The 26335-nt window shown below is 35.7% G+C and overlaps 1 protein-coding gene across 1 annotated transcript in view; it reads right to left on the bottom strand.

Annotated features, from left to right (window-relative positions):
- Positions 1–26335, bottom strand: part of DPY19L1 (dpy-19 like C-mannosyltransferase 1) — a 46710-nt gene that overhangs the window by 14876 nt on the left and 5499 nt on the right. Inside the window, exons 3-13 of the mRNA XM_074575462.1 lie at positions 25233–25257; positions 23880–23967; positions 23124–23261; positions 18245–18365; positions 16501–16594; positions 11601–11658; positions 8049–8140; positions 5912–6011; positions 4557–4634; positions 2505–2591; positions 933–992 (exon numbers count right to left, since the gene is read on the bottom strand). Coding sequence (XP_074431563.1) covers positions 933–992; positions 2505–2591; positions 4557–4634; positions 5912–6011; positions 8049–8140; positions 11601–11658; positions 16501–16594; positions 18245–18365; positions 23124–23261; positions 23880–23967; positions 25233–25257 — 941 coding nt within the window. The remainder of the gene's footprint in view (positions 1–932; positions 993–2504; positions 2592–4556; positions 4635–5911; positions 6012–8048; positions 8141–11600; positions 11659–16500; positions 16595–18244; positions 18366–23123; positions 23262–23879; positions 23968–25232; positions 25258–26335) is intronic.

The following is a 26335-nucleotide window of genomic DNA, read 5'->3' as shown; positions in this document are numbered from 1 at the left end:
TCATCGCTGTTGAAGTTTTTATTCTTTTACACACGTTACCCTTATTTGTCTGCAGTTCCACAAATGCCTTGTATCTCCTTTTTAAAAACCGACATTGATTTGCCTACGTTCCCATTTCCCCTAGTATTACAGCAGGTTATACATGCATTGCAATTTGTCATAAATATATATATTTAATTCCTTTATAATAACTGTACAAATTCGATCCAATTTGGCTAACAGGCTACCCTTTCTTTAACAAGAATGCCTGTCTCAAGCCAGCCATAGTCTTGGTAGGCTCCTATTTCAGGTGTTTTTACAAGTTAATGTTACGCCTTAAGCAGAAAGTTGCTTCTCATGTTTACTACAATGTTATATTTTATTTGTCGTATTTTTGAGGGTGTCCTCCATGCTGGACATGACTTCTACTGCCCTCAATCCCCCCCTCCACCTTACAGTGTTTTACTCTGACTTGCTTCCTTTACTTATGGAATTATAAGTTGCTTGCTGTTGTTATAAAAACTATCCTAAAAAGGTTATTTAGGACACATTTTAGTGAAAATCTAATGCAGTATCTTAATTTCCATTTCTCCAAGCACTGTTAGCCTTTTACTTGCCTTTTCTAAATGGCCCTTTTTTTTTTAAAGGGATTTTCATACAGATCTTAAATTACCAGTTTAAACTTGTTTACAAAACCTAAAATGAAACATGTTGCCATTTGAAGGCTATTTCAATTTTCTAATATAAATGTATGTTTATGCCCCTTTTCTTCCTTCAGTAATTTAAAATTAATTTCTGGGAATATGGACAATTTACTTACAGAGAGTAGTTCAGCTATATTTTTTGATTTTCAACTATTAGAAACTAAAACAGAAGTTATTTCTGTATCTATCTCATTCAAACAAAAGAGTTATAGTTCTCTTCTGAAATTCAAAATATATGAAATTCCTTACCCACAGACAGACTTCTCTTCTGCTGCTTTTCAAGACTTTTGGACTCAATTCAAGAATTCCCTAATAATAAAATGAATGTAAATTTTCAGGTAACATACAGTAACAGCAAGATATTCCAGTACCCTGGATGAGGGGTTTTTTTGTTTTGGTAAGCACCTATTGTACCACACAGCTATTGATTAAAAAAACCTTCCATAATTAATACAACCTGAAAGAGGACTGAATGACTAATATTGTGATTTCACCCTGCACTGGCAAAACATGCCAACATAAAAACGCTTACTGCAGTTTATATACTGTTAACAGAAGACTACTCTTCTCTTTAACAAGTAAGATTCTGTATTACACAGTTCTAAGCTTCTTTAAATCAAAACCAATGGAAAACTGAAGTATGTCTGCTTCCATATATGACAAGACACATCTGAAGCAATAAATTACTAGCTGCATAATACAAACTATTTTCAAACAGAGCAACCGAAGATGAGGGGTAGGAGGAGTTACTTGTATTTTATTATGTTCCTCATTTTATGATGAAAGGAAAACTCACTTTAAGCTAATTTGATGAACAAAGTAATTAAGAAAAACTGAGAATTAACTTAAAAGCTTTCAGAAACCCAGTCCATATGTGACACTAAGACTGAGCTCACTATAAGCACCGAAATAAAAAGAGAATAAATATTTTTTCCAAAGCAGAAAGTAGGCAAGAAATTCAATGTATCTGTACTTACTATATGATTACAAAAGCTGCTACAAGAAACTAGAATGGGTTTATAATAAACAAACTATATGACAGCAAATACCAGCAGCCAAGGCATCTTATTCTTAGCATAAGTGGGAGATTACCACTCTTTTGCTGATGGACAAAATATAAACAAAAGAAAAAAAATTAATCACTGAGCTCACCCCAAGCTTCTAGAAGAGGCAAAAAGAATCAGAAATGGAGATGATTTGTAGTATGCTAAACTAGATCTGTTCACGCAATCTCATCTCCTATTTCCTATGCACGTAATTCCCTTAAGAGAAACTGTATGAAATCGAAAGAGGCTGGGGCTTGTTTTTCCTATTTAAGGAAAAATTAAGATAGCGAATGATGAGATTATGAGTCTTCAGTGAATAACTTCACTAACGTGGCAGCATGACTCAGCAGGTTCAAATAGTCTAAAAACATTGTTATATATGTTTTAGTCATTTGTTCTGCATTTGCAGTTTCACAATCAATAAAGAAGCATTCAAAACAAACTCCTTGCTCATGTTCTTGTTTTACAATTATTCTGGTTAAAAGTACATACACGGTAAATCTTATACTTTTGTATAAAGAAGAGAGCTACAGAAACATGAGAACTGAGCATTAAGTGAATTTCTTTTAAGGAGAGGTCTTGGTGTAAAACCATGATTTTTTAAATTAGTATTTACCCATTCTCCAGACATCTTTAAGGTCTAATTCTGTTTGTCATGTGAAAGATTTCTCAACTCTCCGATAATGCAGCAGTTTCATATTTTATATGAATATATACATAACAGAACAGCATTACAATCTTAGCATGTTGTATGATTTTTTCTTAAACAACTTACCCAGATAACTACTAAAGATGCAGCATAATATGATGTCAACAACATTGAATTACCAAACATCAGAATAAAACACACTACAAGAGATACCTGAAAAAAGAAAATAAAAATAATTAAATTTAAAACAGAAAAGGAAAAAATTGCTCAACTATAGAATTTACTTTCTATCAACAGCTTTCAATTTAAAGACACCTACTTCACAGCAAGGGCAAGCTCAGTTTACAGAATTATTCTGGAAACACTGATTAGAAGATTATATTGATAATATAATCAATCACTGATTATATGACCTAATGGCAACAGGTAGCCAAGTGTAGATTATTATGTTAATTTATATTTTAAAATATTTATAGACAAAAAAGACTTGATCATAGGACTAACTCATCTTACGTGATATACCAGCTACACTTTTGAAGTTATTCCTAACGTAATTATTTTTTTTAAATTGTTGTATTATTTCCCCATCCTATTTGCTATTTTTCAGAATCCTCGAAAAACATAAAAATGTTGAATAAAATGTTTGTTGTCTTCTTTCTTCCAAACTGAGAAGCATGTATTTAAATTATAATAATCACCACAGTCAAGGAAGCAGAACTGTGACTGTTTGATCATACGCACTTAACTACATGAGGGTGAAAGTCAAGGCTGAAATACAACTTTTATCAGCTGTCCTGGTCTCCTACTATGCTTTCTTTTTAATAGAAAGCAAGCTGAATTACATTTTCTAACTTGGAGAGCAAAATCAATGACCAATCTCTGCCTTCTGCTATACCCAGGAATAAGGAAAAATAATGTAGTTATCTGTAAAACTTGCAGACTTTTGTACTCCCCACCTCATACAGTTAGACTTTCATTTTCCACAGAAAAGCGGGGGGGGGGGGGGGGGGGGGGGGGGGGGCAAAAATTGAAAACAAAGACTGTCAGTTTACCAAGCCTCATTAAGCTTTCTCTGTAATATACAACACTATCGTTTATCTATCCGAAAATAGGCCTTTTGTGACAATTTGGCACAAAAACTTTGATACAGCTATTGACATAATCCAAAAGGCTTAAGTATTTCATCCTGCTTCTGTCAAAAAATTGCTAAACCAAGATGCTTATTTGCAAATTTTCCTGGTAAATCTGACTGGGAACAAGCATTTGGTGTCCCATGTTTGTATCAGAAATGAGCTGCATAGAACTTACCACTGCCTTTAAGATATCATTTATAGTATTTCAAAATATGTTTGAAAACATATGGAAGACAATTTAGCTCAAAGCTTCTTTCCTGTGGTAAACATTCTCTTCTTGCCCACTGAGTTTGCATAGCACAATTTTAGCAAAAATATATTTTTAAAGACAACCACATTTCTTCAAAAAAGTTGTTTACATCTTCCTGTATATTTAAAACTATAATCTCACTTCAAAGAGCAAAGCTCCTGGTAGCAAAACTTGATCGCTATCTTAACTTTAAAATTGAAAATCAGATACATTATGCAGAAACTTACATGCCTTTATCAACCATTTTTGAAAAGAGTTATTCCTCAGACTAATAGTTGATTTTCTTTGTCCTCCTTTTCTATCTCCCCAAATAGTTCAATCACATCATCTTCAAAACCTGATTTTACTTGGGGTTCTCCAGTGATAAAGACTTACTAGCAGTAAGTTTTGACTTACTAACTTCTCTTTTTTTTTTTTTTTTGTTTCTACTAACCTACAGCATGAGATGAATGCTGCCTTTTCATCTTTTTATTGTTTGTGCTCTATTACCTCATATGTTTTCTAGTCTGTTGTTTGAGACAGTATCTTCAAGTCCATGGAATCAGTAGAGACAGAAAGGGGAGGCAAGTATTTCTACAAATCTTTTAGGTTGGTAATTTTTCTGGAGGGATCCTAGTTTCTGATACTGTGATATAAATATACATAAGATCAAACATACAAATCCAGGTCCCTCCATCAGTTATTACTGTATCTTTTCAACCATCTTGCAACTAAGGAAAACATTTCAGACAACTGGCCTCTTTTGATGCTCTGACCTGTTTGAGGGGATTTAAGTTTTTTAAAAAAAAGTATTACCATATGAGCAGAGAGTATCTTCTGTAATTTGCAGGAGTCAATATAACCCATAATACACACAGCAAATAATGAAGCTATCTAGAATCAAAAGTGAAAGGTAAGTTAAAACAATTTGCAGTGGTGTACTCTTTCTAGCAGAATACATACTCATACAAAACAGTGATTATTCACATAATCATAAACTAACTTTTATTGCTACTTTTTTGCTAAGTAAATACTTAGGCATTTCATAATGGTTTCTTTCAAAACACCTATTGTGTTGCTCTGAATAACAATTATCAAACATATTCGGATATTTAAGACATAGGCATTCAGCTTTACAAAAATGCAAGTCATCAAAACACAGCACTAACACATCATCTTTCACCCTTATATTTTTAAAACAAAACAACACCAAAAAATCATTCATTAACATTATTTAAACTTAACTTCTCAGCAAAGTATGGAAACACCCATAATTTGCTGCTGTGGAAAATGAGATTCATTGATTTGGTGGCTTGCCAAAAGTCACATGGGAAATTAACAAAATTATGAATTGAACCTGTAATTTCAAATTTCAGGCCCAGCATCTTAAACAGGTTACAGCGATGAGTTTCTCACAATATTTTACAGAATTTAATGGCTTTCGCTTCTGCAGTTAGAAAATTTGCATACCACAGCATGTATTGATTGTTCAAAACTAGCAACTCAAACCAAGCAACATCTGCTTCAAGTACGACAGACCAGTCAAAAGGTATGGAGACATAGATGGATTTCCACCAACAGACTACATTTCAATCAATTTAAACACTAAGAAAGTATGTTGTATGACAGTATCCTATTGCTCACATTAGCATTTACTATATTTCAACACTAGCTGAAGTTACCTCAACTGTCCATACTCTCAGACAGTAAGATTATGCCACTATTCACAGGCTCATCAAAATGAAATAGGAAATCATGCAAAATCATGCCAGATATTACATGCCATGCAAACATTGCTCCATTTAAAAATTTGGAATAGCTTAAAGAGATGAAAGATCAATGTTTTTTCAATTTTTGTACTTCAGTACACAAAGTTTTTTCTTGTTCTGCACTTATTTTGATGTACTGAACTTAGGCTGGAGGCTGTTTTTAACATAAAAGTAAATTTTCTAGTCCTGAAAACAGAAGACTGAGTGGTGTAAATGGTCAATTTTTAAATTTAAGAGTAGAAAAGTATTGATGTGATAAATGGTGTGAATCTTTCCTAAAAGCAAGAGTGAAATCTGGCTAAAAGGAAAGGATTGGGATAGTTGTGAATTCAATGGCCGTCTACACAAAGCAATTTGCCTAGATAAGACAAAGAGGCTATTTAGAGATGAATATGGTCTTACCTGTGTTAGAAGAACAAATTGAGCAAACTGCCAGGGAAGCATGAAAAAGATATTAGAAACACACAGTGCAATCAAGCTTCCTGTATTAATATTCGGAATCCTTGGGAAAAAGAGACAGAATAGGCATCAGTAAGTAAAATTACAGAGGTGTTTGCATATTATTGAGAAGTACAACAGAGAATGCAATAAAGACAAAGTTACCTTGGAATTTAGCTAGCAATATGGATCAACTACAAGTAACACTGCCCAAGTAAATTTAATGTCCATTTTCCATCAGTTTCCAAAAACAATAGTTACGATGCTTAATGTTTCTTAACTATTTGGTGAATCACTCACTACCAAGCAAGTCTTCTCCTGGCAGCATGTAATACAGCAGCAGGCTAACCTACGTCACCTGCAGTGGTGCACCTTCTTGTAACAACTCTACAGTCAGGTCACAACCATTTCCATTTCAACTGGGATCACAACTATTCTCAGAACAGTCTGCATTTGAAAGTGATTTCACTCCTCTCTCTCACATTTCTTCCATGTTTACTTTCTGCAACTTTCTTCTAGTGAGGTTTCAGGGCAGGAGACAATGACAAATACATGAAACTCATCTGTAACTGAAAACAGCTCATTCTCTATGTCCTGCTATAAGTGTTATTTATTTATTTAATCCCATGTTAGCGTCAAGTTCCCTTCAGAAACATGTCAGGTTTCAAATTTCACTAAGCAGCCTCCAACAAATGAAGGCACTCTGCTGTAAAACCCAAACCCAACAGATTACAGCAGTCTCACCAAATTTTGTAAAATTTTCTTCAGCTTCTTTTACAAAGCCTTGAGATTAACTTCTACTGGAAGTCACGCTGAGCATGAGTTTATGTATTAAGTAATACATTATACAAATGTGATACAAGTGATACAAATAATGGAGAATTTAAGTTCCAGTCTCTGTTTCAAAGATAGTTCCTATATTTCATTAGAATACTGCTATACATAGCACAGAGCTGCTCTTGAAGCAGGAATTATAACTGAGAAACAGAAAGTTAAAATGTCTTATGCCCTTTCTGGAACCTCACTCTGAAATGCTTAGATTAAATACCTACTTCTCATTGGTAGGCAAGCCCAAGTACTATCTTATGTACTAAGATTTGAAGAACAGGAGTGAATCTATCTAATCAAGAAGTGTCGTAATCATAAGTACAGAATATATGTGTTCTGATCACCTTAACTTAAAGTGGAATTTCCTCATTTTTAATTTGACCTCACAATTAAGCATTAAATGAATAGGTGTCTTTCTAATATGAAACCTAGCAATAACTCTACAAACTATTCCTCAAAATATTTTCCTGGACAGCATGTATCTTTTCCTCATCTAAAAACCACAAATTAATGATGAGCATGAAATATCTTTGATTTAATCATCAGTAACTACAAATCAGTATGACCTAATAAAGGAAAATCTGGGGTTACAAGTACGAAGTTCAGCTAAATCATAAATACACTAAAAATCTGATGCAATGGAGTTGATAGAAAAGCCCTCAAGTATTAACATTCATGCTTATTTTTCAAAACGGAGGCAAGACAGTAACACAACCATGTTGCAAGCCAGAAACAACCACTGAAAAGCAGGGCTAATGAACTCAGAGCATCCCCACATTAGCATAATTAGATTGCTCTAAATCATTGAACTAGTTAATTAGACTAGTTAATTAGTCATAGAAAATGGCAAGAACAGACTAGCTTATGGGTGCCAATAGCATCCTCTGTTGCATAGCATAGGCTTATTTTAAGTGCAACCAACATACCACTCTCCAAGAGGGACAAAACCAATTGATGGAGTATCAGCGTGTTTCTCATGGGAAGGAAGGGACATCAACCAAAAATTCTGATATTTTAGTTTAATACGCATTTGCCAACACAGTAATTCTGATTTTTATTTTAATCATGTCTTCAAGTTGCAAAGTTTTTCCTTTTAATAAGTGAGTAATATCACTGCAGTTCTACTGGTGCAGCGTCTGCAATGTAACAGCCACAGGAAAGTTTCTATGTTAATGATATCATTGCTACAGCACACAGAGGCATTTAAATAAATGTCCTGTGACATTCAATTTTTTAAATCATTGTAAAGAGTTAAGTATAAATTGAGAAGTACCTGAGAATATAGGTCAAAAGCAACATCTGAAGCACAAGGAATGGGTATGAGAAACTTTCACGAAGAGGTGGAGTCCACATGACGCGAGTGCACTGAAAATAAGAACTGGGTTAGATGATAACATTTGCTGCTACATTTCCATAAAAAATGCACTTGTATTTCTAAATGAATGACCACAGATACTTCAATAAAGCAAAACCCAAGCTACATGAGATTTTACGCGCAAACTTAAAATAAAACAAGCCAGGAAGCTGAAAAGGGGAGGAAAAAGGAAGCAGCTTTCAGACTTGAGATCTGTGATGCACTGTTTAATTAAAATAGATCACTGCTTTTCCAAAATTAAATGTGGCAGATAGATAGAGAACATCCAAGAAAAAAGCCAGGACAGCAGCTGCTTGTCTCTGCTTCCGCTGAGATTAACAACTCATTCAGGTAACTAAAACCATTCTCAAATTCAGGCAGTGACTCGCCACACTTAGACAGAGAAAGGGTGAGGGAAGAGGATCTGAAGGATAAACCAACATAGTCTTCATTATGCTAGAGTTCTCTAGGTTATAAACGTTTCACATTTCTACTAACAACAGCACAGAAAGTATAAAATCCAAAGCTGCCTTCCAAAACAGGTCAATAAAATTGAACACATGAAATTAAACTCTTACGGAGCTTACACTAACTTATATACTTTGCTCTTTAACACTAGTAAAGCAAAGCATAATATGATGAAGTCAAATTAATAGCTTTTTCATTAACTTCTAGGGGTTCATGGCAAATGGCTCAGCTATAACCGTCATCTCCAATGCTTATATTCATCTCTCTATAAAAAGTGCTTGCAAATGGTACTGAGCATCAAAAAAATAATTACAGCTTTACAGAAGACCTTTGACATACAAACAAATGGGTTCACAATAGCTATCAATAGATTTGCACTAAAAATTAGAAGTAGATTCTTTACAACTAAAGGACAAAAACGCAGTTCATCTTAACATGGACCATAATGAATCTATGAAAGCTTATAGGATGTTGATGCCAGGATGTTCCTTCCCCTTCACTTCCTATAATCTTAAAACCATTTTTAAAAATACTGTTTTACCAAGAAGTCACTAGAATCAAGATTCAATAATTCCTTGCTTATTATCTTGCTATTTCACAAATATGTTAAATTAATAGTGTAATATAAATGTGTAGAAAAAGCATAAAGTAAATGCAAAGTACAGAAGACCATCACATTAAATCAAACACAGTCCTTGCTGTCTAAAAGCACTCTCTGTAAAAGCTGCACTCTCATTACCACTAAAATAAACCTTTCATAAATGTATATATACTAATGTGTTGTCTTCAGCTGACTGCACAGACGTGATTAGTTAAAATTATTTTTATTAGCAATAAATATAATCATGATTATTCAAAAGCAGTGTAGTCTTTTTGATTATTTTTCAAGACTACAGCAACATTTCATTTACTACATCTTTTCATACTTGAGGCGATACAGACAGGAAAGAAGTGATGAACATATACAGCCATAAAAAGGAAGCATTACCTTAAAGTGGATTGACTAATGTAGCCCATGCTATTTTTCTATATTTGGAACGTAATACTAAACTCAATCATCTGTGGATGATTTATCAAAGCTGTAAACTAACTTTGCTGCAGGTATAACGACATCAGATCTGTCGAAGCTTGACATCATTAAAACACAGTAGCACAAGCACAGCATAAACAAAATGTCCTGCCTTAGGACATCATCTCAATATACTTTTACACAGCATTAGATCTGAGACACCAAGACCTGCAGGCTTACTCACGTAGCTCTGTCCTATCCTTCCAGAAAAGGAAAGCAAATTTTTAGAAACAGTTCTAGCTCCACTGTACGTACTGTTGACCCACATGCAAGATGACTTCCACAAAATCAAGGCATATCAATGAGTTAAATAAAATAGGGGTTTTTTTATACACACAAGTGCATGTGATACACACACCCCCTGCATGTGATTCAACAGTATGCACAGTGAAACTAGACCACCTACATACAGGTAACTACATATATTACCATAACTCTATATACACAACAATATCAAACAATATCAAAAAATCCATAGAGCTGAGCCTGAATCACCCTACTTAAACTCTACCTAAGTGCAGACTACATCTGTGTAGAGCTATGCAGACCTAATTTCATGCCATTCTCCAAAATACACACGTTATCTGTGTTTTTTCTCCAAAGTCAAGTCATCCATAGAGAGACATGAGCTCTCCTACAGAGCCTCCTACGGATGGGAGAACCACCTGTGCCATAGTGAAATAAATGTTTCTTTTCATTATTGCTACCACTACCTTTGAAGTTTTCAACTTGTTCCTTTCTGAAGTTACACTTTATCACAGACTTGGCAAAACAGTGCATACTCTATCAGCATTTCCTAGCAAAGGATAAAACATTAACTTCACTTCAGAACGCCATTAAGAAGAATGGAAATCCCCACAAAACTTTGTATTTACCCTCTCATAGCACCATAAAAGTGCAGAAACTCTGTAACATTCACCTGGTCCGGACCAGGCCGATCCATGGGTGAACATTAACACCAGAGGTGAAAATTCTTCATGGTGGATATTTAGAGAAAATCGTTTCAAATGAAACTTAAAAATAAAATAGCTATTTCCTCACAAAGGTTTTTGTTTTATAAGAAAACTGACAAAGTTCACTTTTGAATCTGCATCTGTTCTGTGCAAGTACGTATTCTTACTACTCAGAGTTTTCTATTGAGTTCAGTTTAGTAAAGTAAGAAAACTAAACAAATAAATAACTTTAACCCTTAACAAAATCATAAGGTAGCAGATCCATCTAGAAAATCTTTACAGTACAGTTGCATTTTAAGTAAAATAAGTATTTATATCAATTTATATACAAAAAATGAATATTAAAAAAAAAAGGACAAAAAACCAACAGAAGCACTGCCTAAGGGTATCAGAACAAAAGCCACGACTTTTCTTCCAAAATAAGAAACAATGACATGAACAGCATTAGGTGGGGACACAGGGAGATATTTTAAGTGACAGTTTCTTTTTTTTTTTTCCCTGTAATGCAGCTTACTAAAGAAGTTTAGCATTGGAATCCTCTATATACACACACAGTTTCTAAATTCTGTGTATCCTGGCTGTAGTATGTAAGTACCACAGGGGTTTCTTTGCTTTTGTGTGTGTGTGTTTGTGTATTCATGAATTTCCAGTAAAATATGTATCAGTTTAAAGAAAACTGGTCACAAAAATAGAATATTTTGATGTTTTGAAACTTGAAGTCATTGTGCTACTAAGGTTTCAATCTCAGGACCACTATACAATATATTTCCCTTCTGAATTATTCTTTTTTTAACACCTAAGGTGACACACTGGACTGTGCTATATATTTTTGCGTCATAGCCTATAGCTTTGAATAATGTCTTATTCTCTTTAAACTCATCTGCTAACAGATAATCAACATCACTATATTTAATGAAATGAGAATTAGTTTAAACTTTTTTTAAAAAAAAGCCAGGGGGGAGGTTAAGGAGGGAGACTTACCTCTCCATGGTTGAAAAAGAAACACATCACGGTAACAAGGCCTCCTAGACGGCTCCCACTGTGAAAAGAACAGGAAAAATAGGTACCACAATCTCATATGGTCAATGCTGCTTAAAAAACGTGAAACAGCACCTATGTACAGCTAAGTTTATTGATGAGGTGTGGTAATGCTTTCAAGCACCAAGGGAATGATGCTTGAAAATTGATAAAAATATTAAAATACAAGCTAGTCAGCTAATGTTCATTTCAGAGCAGACCACTCTTCATATATCAGCTCTTTTCGGCAGAACACCAATTTTAATGTAAATAACTTGGAAAATGGTTATTCCACTCCTCACAAACTTTGGTTTAGATCATTACATCTGTTGCTTTGTCTGCTGTACCTAAAGCTTGGTCTTGAAAAGTGCCAAGCTTTTTTTTTTTTTTCCTCTTTTAAGCACAAAAGGCAATATAAATGAAGTTATTTCTTCCCTAAAATGTTGAACAGAAAACTTCAACGTTTGCATGCTCAGTCACCCAACAGGGAATTTTGGTCTGCATCTAAGACTATGTTACTACAATCAAATCAAGCACGTTCATATTTAGAAATGAATTCATGACATAGTCAATGCAAGATACAATTTAATTCTTACGTGAAATACTGTGACATTAACATGAGAAATTTTTTTAAGCCCTTAAGGATTTTTATACATTTCTAAACCAATTAAATTCACCTGTTGAATAATTAAGTTAACATTAAAACCAAACATATTTTACTTAGATTTATCCCATCTCAAAATAGAAATAGATAAGGTTCCTATTGGTTTGACTAGATTTGTAATTACTCATGTCCTGTGATATAAAGCAAAGACCATTTTTGTGCACACAAGGTGCACTATGACTAGAAATGACAGAATATACCATTTTTGCTACTAAACAAAACTATCAGCCAGCTGTTAAGATTCTTAAAAAAAACCAAACCTCAGATCCTTTCAGATCCTTCACCCATCACTAATGTACAAGTCAAAAGGAATCAGTGAGTTCTGGGTATAACATCTGAGGATTAAAGATAACAACTGAGTGCTAAGACGATCTCCAGGAACTGTGCCTTCTTGCACATAAAACTCAACCTTTCATTCCAAAATTCTAAAAGCATCAACACTGAAACCCAAAATGACTAAAAGTACATGCTTAATATTAAAAAATGTTAGCCTTAGAAACAAAGCAAACTGAAAATTTGCAAAAAACCACCCAAAATCAGAAACAAAATTCAAGGTCTATGCTAAAGGTTAACATTGTGATAAAAAACTTAAAGTCTAGAATGCAAAGGTCTTAATTGTATTGTAAATGCTTTAGAGCTATCAGCCTCTATAAGGGATCACTCTTTTACCACATGAAAAAAGATCAGTAAATCTATTGCACAGAATAGGAAAATGCACCTTGTCAGTATCTTTTCCAGAAGGGAAAAGGCAGTGAACAGAGACTTATGGATAGTGTTGAGTTAGACTGGTTATCTTCTATCAGTGCAATGCTGTCACCTAGGAAATACAGTAGTTAAGCCTTTCTACGCCAGTGTAAGAGATAAAGGATAACTCCTTCCACTGAAACTTCCATACTATACTACAATTGGTGAAGTGCATGCCCTTTACAGAATCATAGAATTGTTTTGGTTGACAAGACCTTTAAAATCATCAAGTCCAACCATTAACCTAGCACTGCCAAGTCCATCGCTAAACCATGTCCTTAAGTGCCATGACTACATGTCTTTTTAATACCTCCAGGGATGGTGACTCAACCACTTCCCTGGGCAGCCTGTTCCAATGCTTGACAACCCTTTCAGGGAAGAAATTTTTCCTAACATCTATCCTAAACCTCCCCTGGTGCAACTTGAGGCCATTTCCTCTTGTCCTATTCACTTGTTACTCGGGAGAAGGGACTGAGACCGACCTCGCTACAACCTCCTTTCAGGTAGTTGCAGAGAGAGATGAAGTCTCCCCTCAGCCTCCTTATCTCCAGGCTGAACAACCCCAGTTCCTTCAGCCACCTCTCACAAGACTTGTTCTCTAGACCCTTCACCAGCTTTGTTGCCCTTCTCTGGACCCGCTCCAGCACCTCAACGTCCCTCCTGTAGTGAGGGGCCCAAAACTGAACACAGCATTCGAGGTGGGGCCTCACCAGTGCCAAGTACAGGGGGAAATGATTGCTTCCCTAGTCCTGCTGGCACACTATTCCTGATACAGGCCAAGATGCTTCTGGCCTTCTTGGCCACCACGGCACGCCGCTGGCTCACATTCAGCCAGCAGTTGACCAGCACCCCCAGGTCCTTTTCTGCCAGGCAGCTCTCCAGCCACTCCTCCCCAAGCCTGTAGCGCTGCATGGGGTTGTTGTGAACCAAGTGCAGGACCTGGTGGTTGGCCTTGTTGAACCTCATGCAATTGGCCTCAGCCCATCGATCTGGTGTCCAGATCTCTTTGTAGAGCCTTCCTACCCTCAGGCAGATTCGGTTGGAACCTACTTCCCCAATGTTTAATACAGAATAATCTAAATTTAATAAATAATTAGTAATTTTTAAAGAACTACAAATGACCCAAACGGTTAAACTTTGTCTGGTAGTCAGCTCTGGAACAATGAAAGAACTAGTCTTTTGACCCCCTGGGTACAATAAGCTGAAGCTTAAAGTCATCTGGGGAAATGCTGTAATTGTTGATTAAGATGAAAGAAACAAAATACTGAAAAAGTACTGTCAGAAAGAGATATGGGAAATTTACTGGTAGTTCCTCAAGACACAGTATTTGACAATCAGCTTAAGTATTTTGTCCCTTGACTACAAGAATAGAGAGGCAGGGAAGACTTGCGGGGGTGGGGGAGCAAAAATCTTACAATTCAATAAAGTACTTATCATCCAAATGCTATTCCTTTGTCCATTAAAAAAAACCCCCAAAGTAAAAATGGCATGAGTTCTTACTGTATTGCTTCAGTCACCTTAACAGAGAATGCTCCAGAGCTTGAGACTAACTTGCATCATGTAAGAGGATTCCCAAGTGCATTTGCATAGCCAGGGACCATAAACAGAGGCAGGGATATACTACGTCTGGAAATCTTCTAACCTTGTGGGGAAATTGGTTAAGGGAGCTAAACAGCAAAAACTAATCCTACAACAAAAAACTAGTTCTACAAAAGCAACTAGCTTTCTGCTAGCTTAACCCTTTGAACAAGCTTATTATAGAGTACAGCCAGCACAGATGTAAGAACACATGCTAGCTTGGGAAATAATGATAAGAAAGTGGTCTTCCAATATCCTATCACTTTCCATCAGCAGTCAAAGTTGCAAAGAAACTAAAAGCAAAGGCCAAAATAAAAAGATTACATGTTCTATGAACATATAGGGAGACTGAAAAAACAATTATGCAAGCTTGAGATGATTACTGATAACAAATTCAGGAATGAAAAGATAGAGAAAATATTAGAGGATGGTTTCCCACCATCAAATAACTCAGGCTACCTTTCAAAATGCATAGCAGAAACAAATCAGCTTTATGAGGGAGACTTATGACAATTTTACTTCAGTGTAGTAGAATTGCCTTTCTCCAGATTCAGTTCTTTCATATTTCACGCCTTATGGAAAAGACTAAATATTCTGGCTTGCTTTGACGACGAGGAACCTTGGAACAGCCATAATGGCTAGGCAGTCATCTAGATCTGGTATCCAACTATGAATATTCTTCATAATAAATAAACAAGATCAAAATCCTACCTGCAGGAAAATTCCTAGTCAACTTATTATTTTTCATAACTCCACATAGGTATTAGCTTACACCTTGAAAGAACTGCATTTATATTCTAATCATCTTGACTACCTGCTTTGCAGATCATTTTTATTAAAAACTGAGTATCAATACTTGATAGTTATTTATATTCAACACAGACCAAGTCCAGGAAAGTACTGAGAAATTAAGACCTTACTGATTTTTCAATAACATTAATATATAAAATGTGGGTTTTCATACACCTCCCTTAAAAGAAAAATGACAAGTTAACGATATGAATATTCATTTATTTCCTTCCTCAAAACACGAGACATTAATTTCTCATGCTAAGGAATACAAACGTATATGCTTTACTCCCACTGTCAGCTCCTGCCCTGCACTATTCTTTATTTGAACTATCAGAACATGCTTCAGAGAGAGCAGGAAGAGAATCAAAGACAGTGAAGCCAGGGAATGAGGGGGGAAAACAATCACATCTCTCAGAGGAAAATGTAACAGCCTTTTGCTTTTTTGCAAAACTAACAAATGAAAATAGAGGTAAACAGAAAAATAATTCCACTTCTGTTTTTCTGCTGAATGTGAGTCTGGTTTCACATGAAAGTAGATTACAGTTCCTGAAATTTAAGGACAGTTCATGAAAACAGAAATTCATAGAAAAGGGGAAGTGTATACACATCTTAAGAAGAATGCATTATCTTAAAAAAATATTTTACCTTCTCAGTTAAATTAAAATGGAAAGAAATGCAATATGACTTGAGACAAAGCATTGTGAAACTCCAATATTGGTTAGAAGTATACTGTCATTCAAACTTCATTTAAAAATGAGTTACACTGATAATTTTGAGCGCACAAATCTGTCAAAAGCTGTTTAAAACCTGCATAGTATTTAGTTTTATCCACAACCCTGTGGTAGCAAAGAGATCCACTTCGCTGAAATTTTCCACAACTTTTTCCAGCATCGTTATTTATTTTAAGCAACGAGCTTCTTTGTCCCAGTGATTTTTTAGTGACAATGTATATGTAATAAAAAGCACTACTATTGTACAAATAAATAAGAAATATCCGATAAAGATATTTTATTGTTCACTTTTTCGAATTTAATATACATACTGACAGCTAGTACCAACTAAATAACTCAGTCTCAACTGCCTTACCTGAGGTATGTACCATATATGAAGAACAGTGACATCATTAATCCATTCAAAAGAAAAATCACGGCAACATAAAAGGAAGCAGGGTCTCCCAGCCCTAACAAACAAACAGTTAACACAAGTTGTCAAATATAGAAGAAAGATCATATTGCTTATAAACCACCATACAATCAGTATCATACAGCACACTACCTTAATATATCTACAGAAAGAGACAACAACAACAAAAAGTTAATGTCACCAAGATTATCGTGCAGATTCAATCTGAAGACTATATTTCGGGGGGAGGAGAAAAAAAAAGAACAAGCCAAGAGGGAAGCATTAACTGTAAAGAAAACCCTGCAATGTATAGAAGGCATCAGAATGACTAAAAACATTCTCTACAGACTATGTTTTGGCTTCATAGAGCTTTATAGAACAGGTTTGTACTCCCTATACTCTCACTTCCCATCTCTTGCAGGAGTAAATCCATCTTTAAACATATCACACACAATGTTCTTTGCTTTCTTCGTTTCATTAGAAGCCAAAAGATTTTACAATCATGCAAATCTTTCAGTTTATTCATTCACAAACACTACTGCATTCACATTTCTGTTGTTATTCTCTTTCCCATTATTTCTTTAAACCCTCCTGGCCCTAATCATTTCAGCAGTACGGCATAAAAAGCCTTATTCATTATAGAGAAGGTAGCAAAACTTCATAGTTTCACATGCAGAAATGATTATTCACCACTGCTGAAAACACAGCAAGACAGTTCTCTAACAGTAAGATGATATGCTCACCAAACACGGTAGTCTCAATAGTTGCTGTTTTTATTGGTTTTGTTTTTACAAAAAAACAGGAAAAGTTATACACTTATTCATTGTTTATTGCTTCTGACAAATTTAGAGAAAGTGAATCATTCCAGCTCTGAAGAAAGTTCTTATAGCCTTTGTGCAAAGGAAAAATACTAAACTTGTCACCATACAAAGACATTTTAAATGATAGAATGAAACAACTTCAAAAGCTACCATCTATCATTCAGCTTTAACGGATTGTAGAACATCTCAAAAGCGTTTCTCGGCAAGGTATTTTTATTGCACAATACTTACTTGACAAGCCAATACTTTAAATGTGGAAAAAAAAACCCCACCCAAACCCAAAAAGTGGCAGCATCCAAGCTTTGGTGTCAAAATTAATGTATAAGATTGAAATTCTTATGCTGAATAGACGGTCACCAGAGGAAGAGGATTCTTCCCAGCAGAATCACTACAGAAGATTTCTCCAAAAAGGGAGCCGTGTAGTTACCTTTTTCTCCTTCCTCCCCACTCCTCAAGTTGTAGTTAGAGGAGGAAACACAGAGGGTAAAGTTTTGAAATGTAGGAACTTGGAATGTATTGGGGGTTCTACAGAAGCTACAAAAATCTGATACACATGCAGTGGCCTCCAATTACATTTAGGACATCTTACTCTTTGTCCAACGGTCCAACATTATGAAGGCTCAGGCTACAACTGTGAAGTTTTGAAGTGCAGTACAGGAATTCAACGTAGGTAGGAGGAGCTACCTGATAAGCAAAGCCCACATTCCCACCCCTGGTGTTCTTAAAAGTATCTTTTTTTCATGCAGGTTGTGAACCTGCCAGAAACACAGGCTTAGCCAAATGAAAGTACATCAGTGATAAAGACACAGGAGTATTTGTTACTTCTGAAACATGTAAAGCTACAATTATATGCTTCCAGGAGGAAACTAGAATAAAACACAACTCACCCTCGCAGCTTTCAACAGGACTAAGCCCTTTTCCTCTGTTTACAGTCCAACATGTCTTTGTTGGTAGACCAAAGAAATCCATAAAGGCAGTGTATATGCGGTACCAGCTGGCGAGGACCACCTAGGTGGAAAACAGGATTTGAAGTTTCTGAAAAGGAACTTCGAGATTAGCTCAATGCCCAAGGTAACCTCTCATGACAACTGGCCCTCATCCAGGATTTTTTTTAAACTCAGAATTTATCTCAACTACTTAGCATTTTTGACCATATTCTCCTCAAGGCATCAAACATAGACTAAGTGTTCATTAATAGACTAAAATTATGCCTGCTTTAGAACAGAAATAATTTCATGCATCAAATTGAAATATTTGAAAACATTATACGTTTCAAAGTTGTCTGGAAGGTTCCCCATTTAACTGTTTTTGTTTAGCAGTTATTACAGAAGACAGCTGAATTAAATCCATTAAGGCCAATTCTTTTTTTTTTTTTTACATCTGGCAAGAATATTAATGCACCAAATCTTTAGGGTTTTTACTCAGATAAACTTTGATGGGTTAAATTTAAGCATGCACTAGAAAGGGCTTCCAGATGCAATGTAAGACAGCATTTCCATTTCCCATGCAAAGGTTGCAATATTCTTATAAAGACAACCAAATTAAATCTCAACACCTGACACAGAAAACATCAGTATTTGACACACAGAAAAACAACAACATCTCACAGCAAAGTCACTAGTTAACATTACTAAGCTATTCTGTCAGGATATAACTGGCTTTATAGAGTTCATAAATGAGTAACGTGGCCATTTCAGTTGAGCTGCTTTGAAAGTTATAACCAGATTGAAAATATGTTTCACCACTCCAGTAGTAGCCGTCTCAGCCCTATGTCACAGAAAACACATACAAGAAGGATCATTCCCTCTTTTCTCTCCCCATGTAATTAAACTCGTTATGTCACTTCAGTCGTTAAGAAGGGCAAGAAGGAAACACAGGGAATTACACCTTGATCCCTGAGAACGTGATGGTGTAAATCCTCCTGGAAACCACTTCCAAACGTATTAAGGACAAAAAAGGGATTCATAACCTTCATAACCTTCTGAGATGACTGTCTTGATAGATGAGGGGACAGCTGTGTATGTTTGTTTTTTTTTTTAATTTGGTGCCAATTCTGTTAGCATTTTTATTAAGGCTAGATGATGGCACAAGAGAACATCCTCAGCAAGTCTGCACGTGATACAGAATTGGAAAGAGTGGTTGACGCTTGTGTTGCCATTCGGAGGGACCTCAACAGGCTAGAGAAATGGATGAATAGGAATCTCACAAAAGGTAAATGCAAAGTCCTGCACCAGGGAGGAACACCACCACGCACCAGTACAGACTGGAGCTGACAAGCTAGAAAGCAGTTCTGCAAAAAAGGACCTGTCAGTGCCGGTGGACAAGTTGTACTTGAGCCAGAGATAAGCCCTCGTTGCAAAGAAAACCAAATGTATCCTTGGCTGTACGTCACCAGTGCAAGAGAAGTGATCCCTCCCCTCTGCTCAGCACTGCTAAGACCCTGTCTCCAGTGCTGAGTCCAGTTCTGGGCTGCCCAAGACAAGAACAACATAGAGTAAAGATGACTGAGAGAGACTCTTCTCGATTGACAAGACAAGAGCCAAAGAGCCCAAACTGAAATACAGGAAATTCCACTTATACATAGGAAAAACCTTTTTTACTTTGAGGGTAGTCAAACACTGGAACAGGTTGTCCAGATGTGGCGATACTCAAAATGAAACTGGAGATAGCCCTGAACAACCTGCTCTCTACTTCATCCTGCTTCGAGCACAGTGTTGAAATTAGATGATCTTCAGACATCTCTTCCAACCCCAACTGTTCTGCGATTCTATAATTCATTAATTCTTAATACCAAGGCTCCAACTGTCATGACTCACTTCATCTGTGGTCTTTACACTCACAATGTAATTCTTATAAATTTAAAATACAACTACATCTTTCTAGATAAAGACTCCCTGCCTCAATATTGTGTCCTGCAAAGTACACTACCCTGATTTCCTGGAGGCTTTCTGAACATCTGTGCCCTGTATGTGTATGTGTCCATACATAAACCAGACACTTGCCCCATCTCCTGATAGGCAACAACAGGACTGGGGAACCAAATCCAATTCTTTCCCCTTAACACCTGAATGTGGTTTGTACACTGACAATAGAATGCATAGGCAGCTTAGAGACATCTGTCTAGTATATTTGCATCACCAGCCCTGAAGGCGACATTACCCTAAGCATGTTTTTATGCCACAAGTGCTTGTGTCTACTGCACATTACTACACGTGAATACTCCCTAAAAAGGTACCACATAGGTGCTTCATGCTAAACACAAATATTTTTTGCCAAAAGCTACTTTACATGTAACAGTTAACATGGGCATAAAAATGGAAGCAAATCAGTAGTATAAAATTGCTAGGTGAATTAGAGCACAATGGCCTTTTTGGAATTTCTGCTGTGCCATATCAGATGAGGCAGTAAATGCAAAACTTGGAAAACAAAAGACTGGCTCTCAGATCCAGATCTCAAGAGGCTGAACCAGTCCTTTGCTGTAAAAGAACACGTAGAAAAGTCAATCCCTTTTACTAGTTGCCTTTGAGTAAGCACTCTAACACCAACTACATGGGTCTTTGCATCACTTATCACTCCAACTCAAATTTTCACCACCACTGCCACACACAGAAATATCAACTGTTCTAAGAGACAGAGTAAACTTAACACATTATCTCTCTGCAATAGAATTTAGCACACTATCTCTCTGCCATTTTGCATCACGGGTCACAGATGAAAACACCACCACAACCACTGGAACAACCTGACTATGCAGCAAACACCTGGAAAATCAAGACTATTTAGGATTATAATAGTGTACAAGTACGAAGACTGACTTGTTGCTTTCGACATATATTTTTTACTGACTATATTTATACTTTACACAGAAGATACAGTGATTGCTATGGACTCACTTTACTTTTTTTTTTTCCCTTTTTTTGAAGTTTTCATGGTTAGTACCGGCTGTACATGAAAGTGAATTGTTCTGCTTTTCTTAATGGGTTTAACATCCTGTTTAGTAACTGGGTTTCAAGGTTAATTTTGACACGATTAATTTTGAAATCCACTAAACAAACAAACATTTTATTAAAATTCAGCCTTAATGCTACTATTGGGCTGAAAGAGCTGGAAAGATCCTAAATATCAAAAGGAAATTAAACACTTTCAGAAAATATGACTGGATGCTGAGTATCACAAGAAAAAAAATTCACTGCCAACAAATAAATCCACAAGCATCTTCCCATCACCCAGCCCCATTATAATCAAAAGTAAAATTAGATAAAAACGGAGAACATACTTCAAATGTCAAGTTGCACCTATAGACAGTTTATAGATGTAGTTACGTAGAAAAAAAGAGTACTCAAGAAATACACTGTAAAAAAACCCAATATTTACAGGTGGGCTAGACATCCAGCAATAAATGACTGAAAGGAGCAGAGGAGACTATTTGTCTGCTTTGCATGCCCACACAGGCACAGAGAAGATGAATGAATTAATATCACCAAGTCCTATGAGCCACTATGATCCTAGAAAACTCTGAATGAACAGACAAGCCTACACATCTTGCACAGTAATCTGCCTAACGTTCTTACAGTATGTCAGCCACTATATCTGATAGCTCTTGTTTTGATTTCATCATCCAATTTACTTAGTCATCTTTCACCGTGATACTGATGATTCTCTAACAGCTAGTTCATTTGACCAGTTACTTTTGATTTTTGCAAGTCAGACTATAGCTGAAGTAAATAAATCCCTCTCAGATAAAGAAAGTAACTTTATAGTGTCCAAATGAAAGAAAAAAAAAAAAAATCAGGGAGAGGCTAATAAAATGCACTCAGCTATAGCATTTAGTTCTTCCAGAGCAAGGAATTAAGAAGCAAATGAAATCACTACATGCATGTTATATAAATACATGCATGCCAAGAACTCTTACACATATAGTTCCTGAAAGCAGCTCTGCTCCAACAGAGCAGGAGAACGAGTATAAATGCTACTACCCAACAATTACAGACATTATTAGTCCTTGGTTCTCCAAAAAATAAGCTGCTGCTGACACATGGAGTCATAGAAATGTACATTAGCCAAAGCAGGTTTCCCTTTGCCAAATATTTGAGACACACTGGCAAAACCATGAGAGAGAAAACCAAACATTTCTGTACTTAAAGACATGTTCTTTTTAGTGACAAAAAAAAAAATCAGAGTAGGAACATAATCTAAGCAGGTAACAAGTCTAACATCAAGTACGTACAAAACAACAGCAGTCAGTCTTCTACAGAGGAATTTCTTCTGCAACATGTAAGGAAACTATTACCGTTCATGGATTTTAGGGCCACAGTGAACTGTGATGTGTTAGTTCATTGTCCTACACAAAATGCAAACCAAAATAATCTCTCAATACCTGTATCACTGCAGGCATTATTTCACATACTACTGACACTTCGTAAGTTATGTTTCCTGAAGTACACAATGTCAGCAACTTACTTGCTTTCAGTGACAAGAACAAAAAAAGACAAGTATAAAATTGGATTGCAACTTTAAGGCACGAAATACTAAGATCTAGAAAGTATTCACATTTGATTGGACATACTTGAAGTCTGAGAATTGATCATAATGTATGAAGTAACTTATTTTAAATCTAGAACTAAAATACGGTATATAAGCAACAGTTCATTAGTCACTATATCTTTACAACCACACTTTCCATAGTAACATTTCTTAGAAATTTGTAGTCAAACCTAAAGAAACCAAAGATTTATCAGAAGGTATTATTTTTAAAACATAGCTCACCTCTGGGTAAAGATTGAACCTTTGTAAGGTGTTAATCACTAAAGGATATTCAGTTATTCTGTCATTCATAATTGCCCATACTCCATTCCAAAACGATGGTGCCTCAATAATGATCTTGAAGTAGGAATAATAAAGACCCTACAGGAGAGCAAAATCATTGTTTACAATTAAAGAGGTCACTTCTGCTTCATTAACTGCCATATACAAGGTTAATTTAAAAAAAAAATGTGTAGTATAACAAATAGGACAAAATGATTCAAGATGACTATCCAGTTTTTCAAATCTCTTCTATTAGTGCCACTGAAACAAGCAACGTGCGTTTCCTTCCACCTTGTTTCATCTGGAAACCTCTCATTTGGGCTGGCAACTATGCACGAGCATAGCACTTCACAATTCTCAAAATAAAAACAGCCAACAGGTGTATATGTATGCAAACATTTTTTTTTTTTTTTTAAAGCTGCATAACAAGACTATAATTGAAAATAACCTACAAGGAACTTGCAGTTTTGTATTTTAGGTCCTCCAGAATCATACTTTTAAATCATATTTTAAGTGATCTGTGAAGAGACACAATCACAGTGATCAGCTGCAAGACACACAAATGCTTTGCATGTAAAAGTGTAATGCATGCTAGTTGCAAGACATCTATATATTTACTTATCCAGAAGGTATTCAGAAACTTTGGAAAGACCACAATCACAAGATTACAAACAGAAGGTTTTCAATCACTGAATTTTTATTGAAACATAATCTAACCATTTCCGTGCGAAAAGCCATTTCTCTTTCTAGCGTTGACAGGTGAGAAAAATGACGGTCATTTTCAAAAAGAGTTGTTATGTGACACCTGTTAAAAAATAATAATTAAAACTGAATAAAGAGTTTTAGAACCTGTACTAAGCTATATACACCAAGGAACAGCTGGCAAAACATTCAATGAAGACCTAAAGTTTACTTACATACTCCTATTTTACTTATATATTATACCAACGTTCTCCTCTATTCAGATTATTTTACATGGAAAAAATATGAAACCATAGAGCATTTATTAAATTCTATTATGGAATTAGTTATAATACTCTAATGTATTTTAACTTAAGTGCAGACACTTAAGGATCAAAAGTTTAATGCTATTAAAACTATCAAGTCTGTATATTAGGAAAGAAAATTTAAATATCTGACAAAGGAAAAGAAGCACAGATTACATGGTGAAAATAATGGTGCACATACAAGTGGTGTATGGGTTTTTCCCACAAAAAAAATCTTTCATGACTCGTATTTTAATGCAGTTATATGCCATTATATAGAGATGCACTTACCATCAAAAGTATATTTAAATAAAGGTGTGACTAGAGGGGGGCGGGGAGCCAGGAAAAATGCAAATAATTTTGGAGGCAAAACTTGCAATTTACAAAATGCACTTCATCTCCAGAAAGGATGGAAAAAGAAAGAAACACAGCAGTGCACATGACTCTGCTTTTGAATAGGAATTTGCAAGAAACAAACTACTAAAAATCAATAGTTCTTTTTGAGCAAGAAAACAAAAACAGAGTGGCAGAAGCTGTTACTTTTCACCTCTGCAAAAGCAGCTGGTGAAAATCGCTACAGAAGCCATTCTATTTCAAGTCTATACTACAGAAAAGAAGGGTGAGGATTAGGATGGAACCTGAAACACAAGGATTACGGTGACAAAATGTAGCTGAAAGGCCATTCTTCTGTACACAAAGAAAACACTGGCCAGAGTTCTCTGAAGAGGTTAGAGAAAACATGATGTAAGACTAAGAAATTAAAGTGGAATCTAAATAAGCAGAACACAGGAGAAAGTTGAAAGGATTTACCTGGACTTTCAAAAGTGGAAAAATACCTGAATTTGTATATCTAAGCAACGATTTTCCACCTGGATAGCAGGCTTCGCTCCTTGATTAAGAAGTTTAAGAGATCTTTCACAATAGCTTTCCAAGAACAGAATTATTCATCTTAGAGACAACAATTTGTGTTTGAGAGGTAAGATCTAAATATAAATTATCCCAATAGCTTGTCTAAATATAAGTCCAAATGATATTTTTATTATTTTAAAATACCATATTACTCAAGCAATAAATTTAACCTTACCAATGTAGGACTCCTGCAAAAGCAGCTGTAAAGGAAACAAAAGGTGTCAAGTTACTCAAATATTTAAATAATTGAACATGAAATCATGTTCATTAAACTAATTACAGTACGACTTCAGAGATACACAGAAGGTACTCAGCCTCCAGAGGAACAGAAGAATAGGAACATCTGAATTAACTTTCATAGCCAGCTCTTTGAAAATCTGAAATTATGCTGATGGTATTCAGCAATAAGCAATGTTCCCACCTATATCCTGCATCACTCAAGTCAATCCATCAAAATCTAATGCACCCATTTCAGCTACCAGTAAGAAAAATTAGTTATAAGCATTTTTTTAATAAACAAAAATATTTTTAACATCTTTAAAATACGTACTGTGACTGTTCTCTCAACTCCTGCTCAGATTTCGGCTACCACACAGCTCATGCAAAGGCCTGATACATGCCAGGAGCAGCACTGTTAGGTCAAAGCAAGGGCAACACATAGGCAGGACCCGGTGGCCAGAAAGAGCTAAAGGTCATTATGCAGCCATTATCACCTGCAGAAATAATCCTTGCATATGGATTGTCTGGCAGTTTCTTCAGAATCTGCTAACTCATGGAAATGGTAGAGACCAAACTTCCAAGCTGGAAGGTATAAAATACATCAGCTTACCCAAAAAGTTTTTCAAGCAGATCCACCAGCAGCTGGACTGCTGAGGCTTTTGTGCTTCCTGGTGTGATACAGGGGACACTTGCATCATGATGGAAGAGGAATGATGAGCACTCTCACCATCAGCTTTTGCTCACAGGTGCACAAGTTAGGAGTTACAAGTTATGAGTTTGTTAATTAGAGAACTTGTGAGTTAGAAACCTCATGCCTTAATTGATGAATTAGTGAATTCCCATGTTAGACTACTCTGTACAAAGTGGACTGAGCCCTTGTTTATCATGTTTGTTTGTTTTCTTTCTTATTCAGCTCATAAAATAAAGTTTAATTTACAGAGTACATTGTCCTGTAAATTTAAGAGATCCAAGCAGAGCATGACAACTAACACAAATCTCATTGAGCCTGTAATTGCTAAAAAAGGTAGACTCTGCATGTAATAACGTTCCATTTGTCCA

This window comes from Larus michahellis, chromosome 2 (genome assembly GCF_964199755.1).
Source record: "Larus michahellis chromosome 2, bLarMic1.1, whole genome shotgun sequence".
In the NCBI taxonomy this organism is placed as follows: Eukaryota; Metazoa; Chordata; class Aves; order Charadriiformes; family Laridae; genus Larus; species Larus michahellis.
The sequence above is the reverse complement of the archived record's forward strand: the minus strand, read 5'-3'. Positions and strand labels throughout refer to the sequence as shown.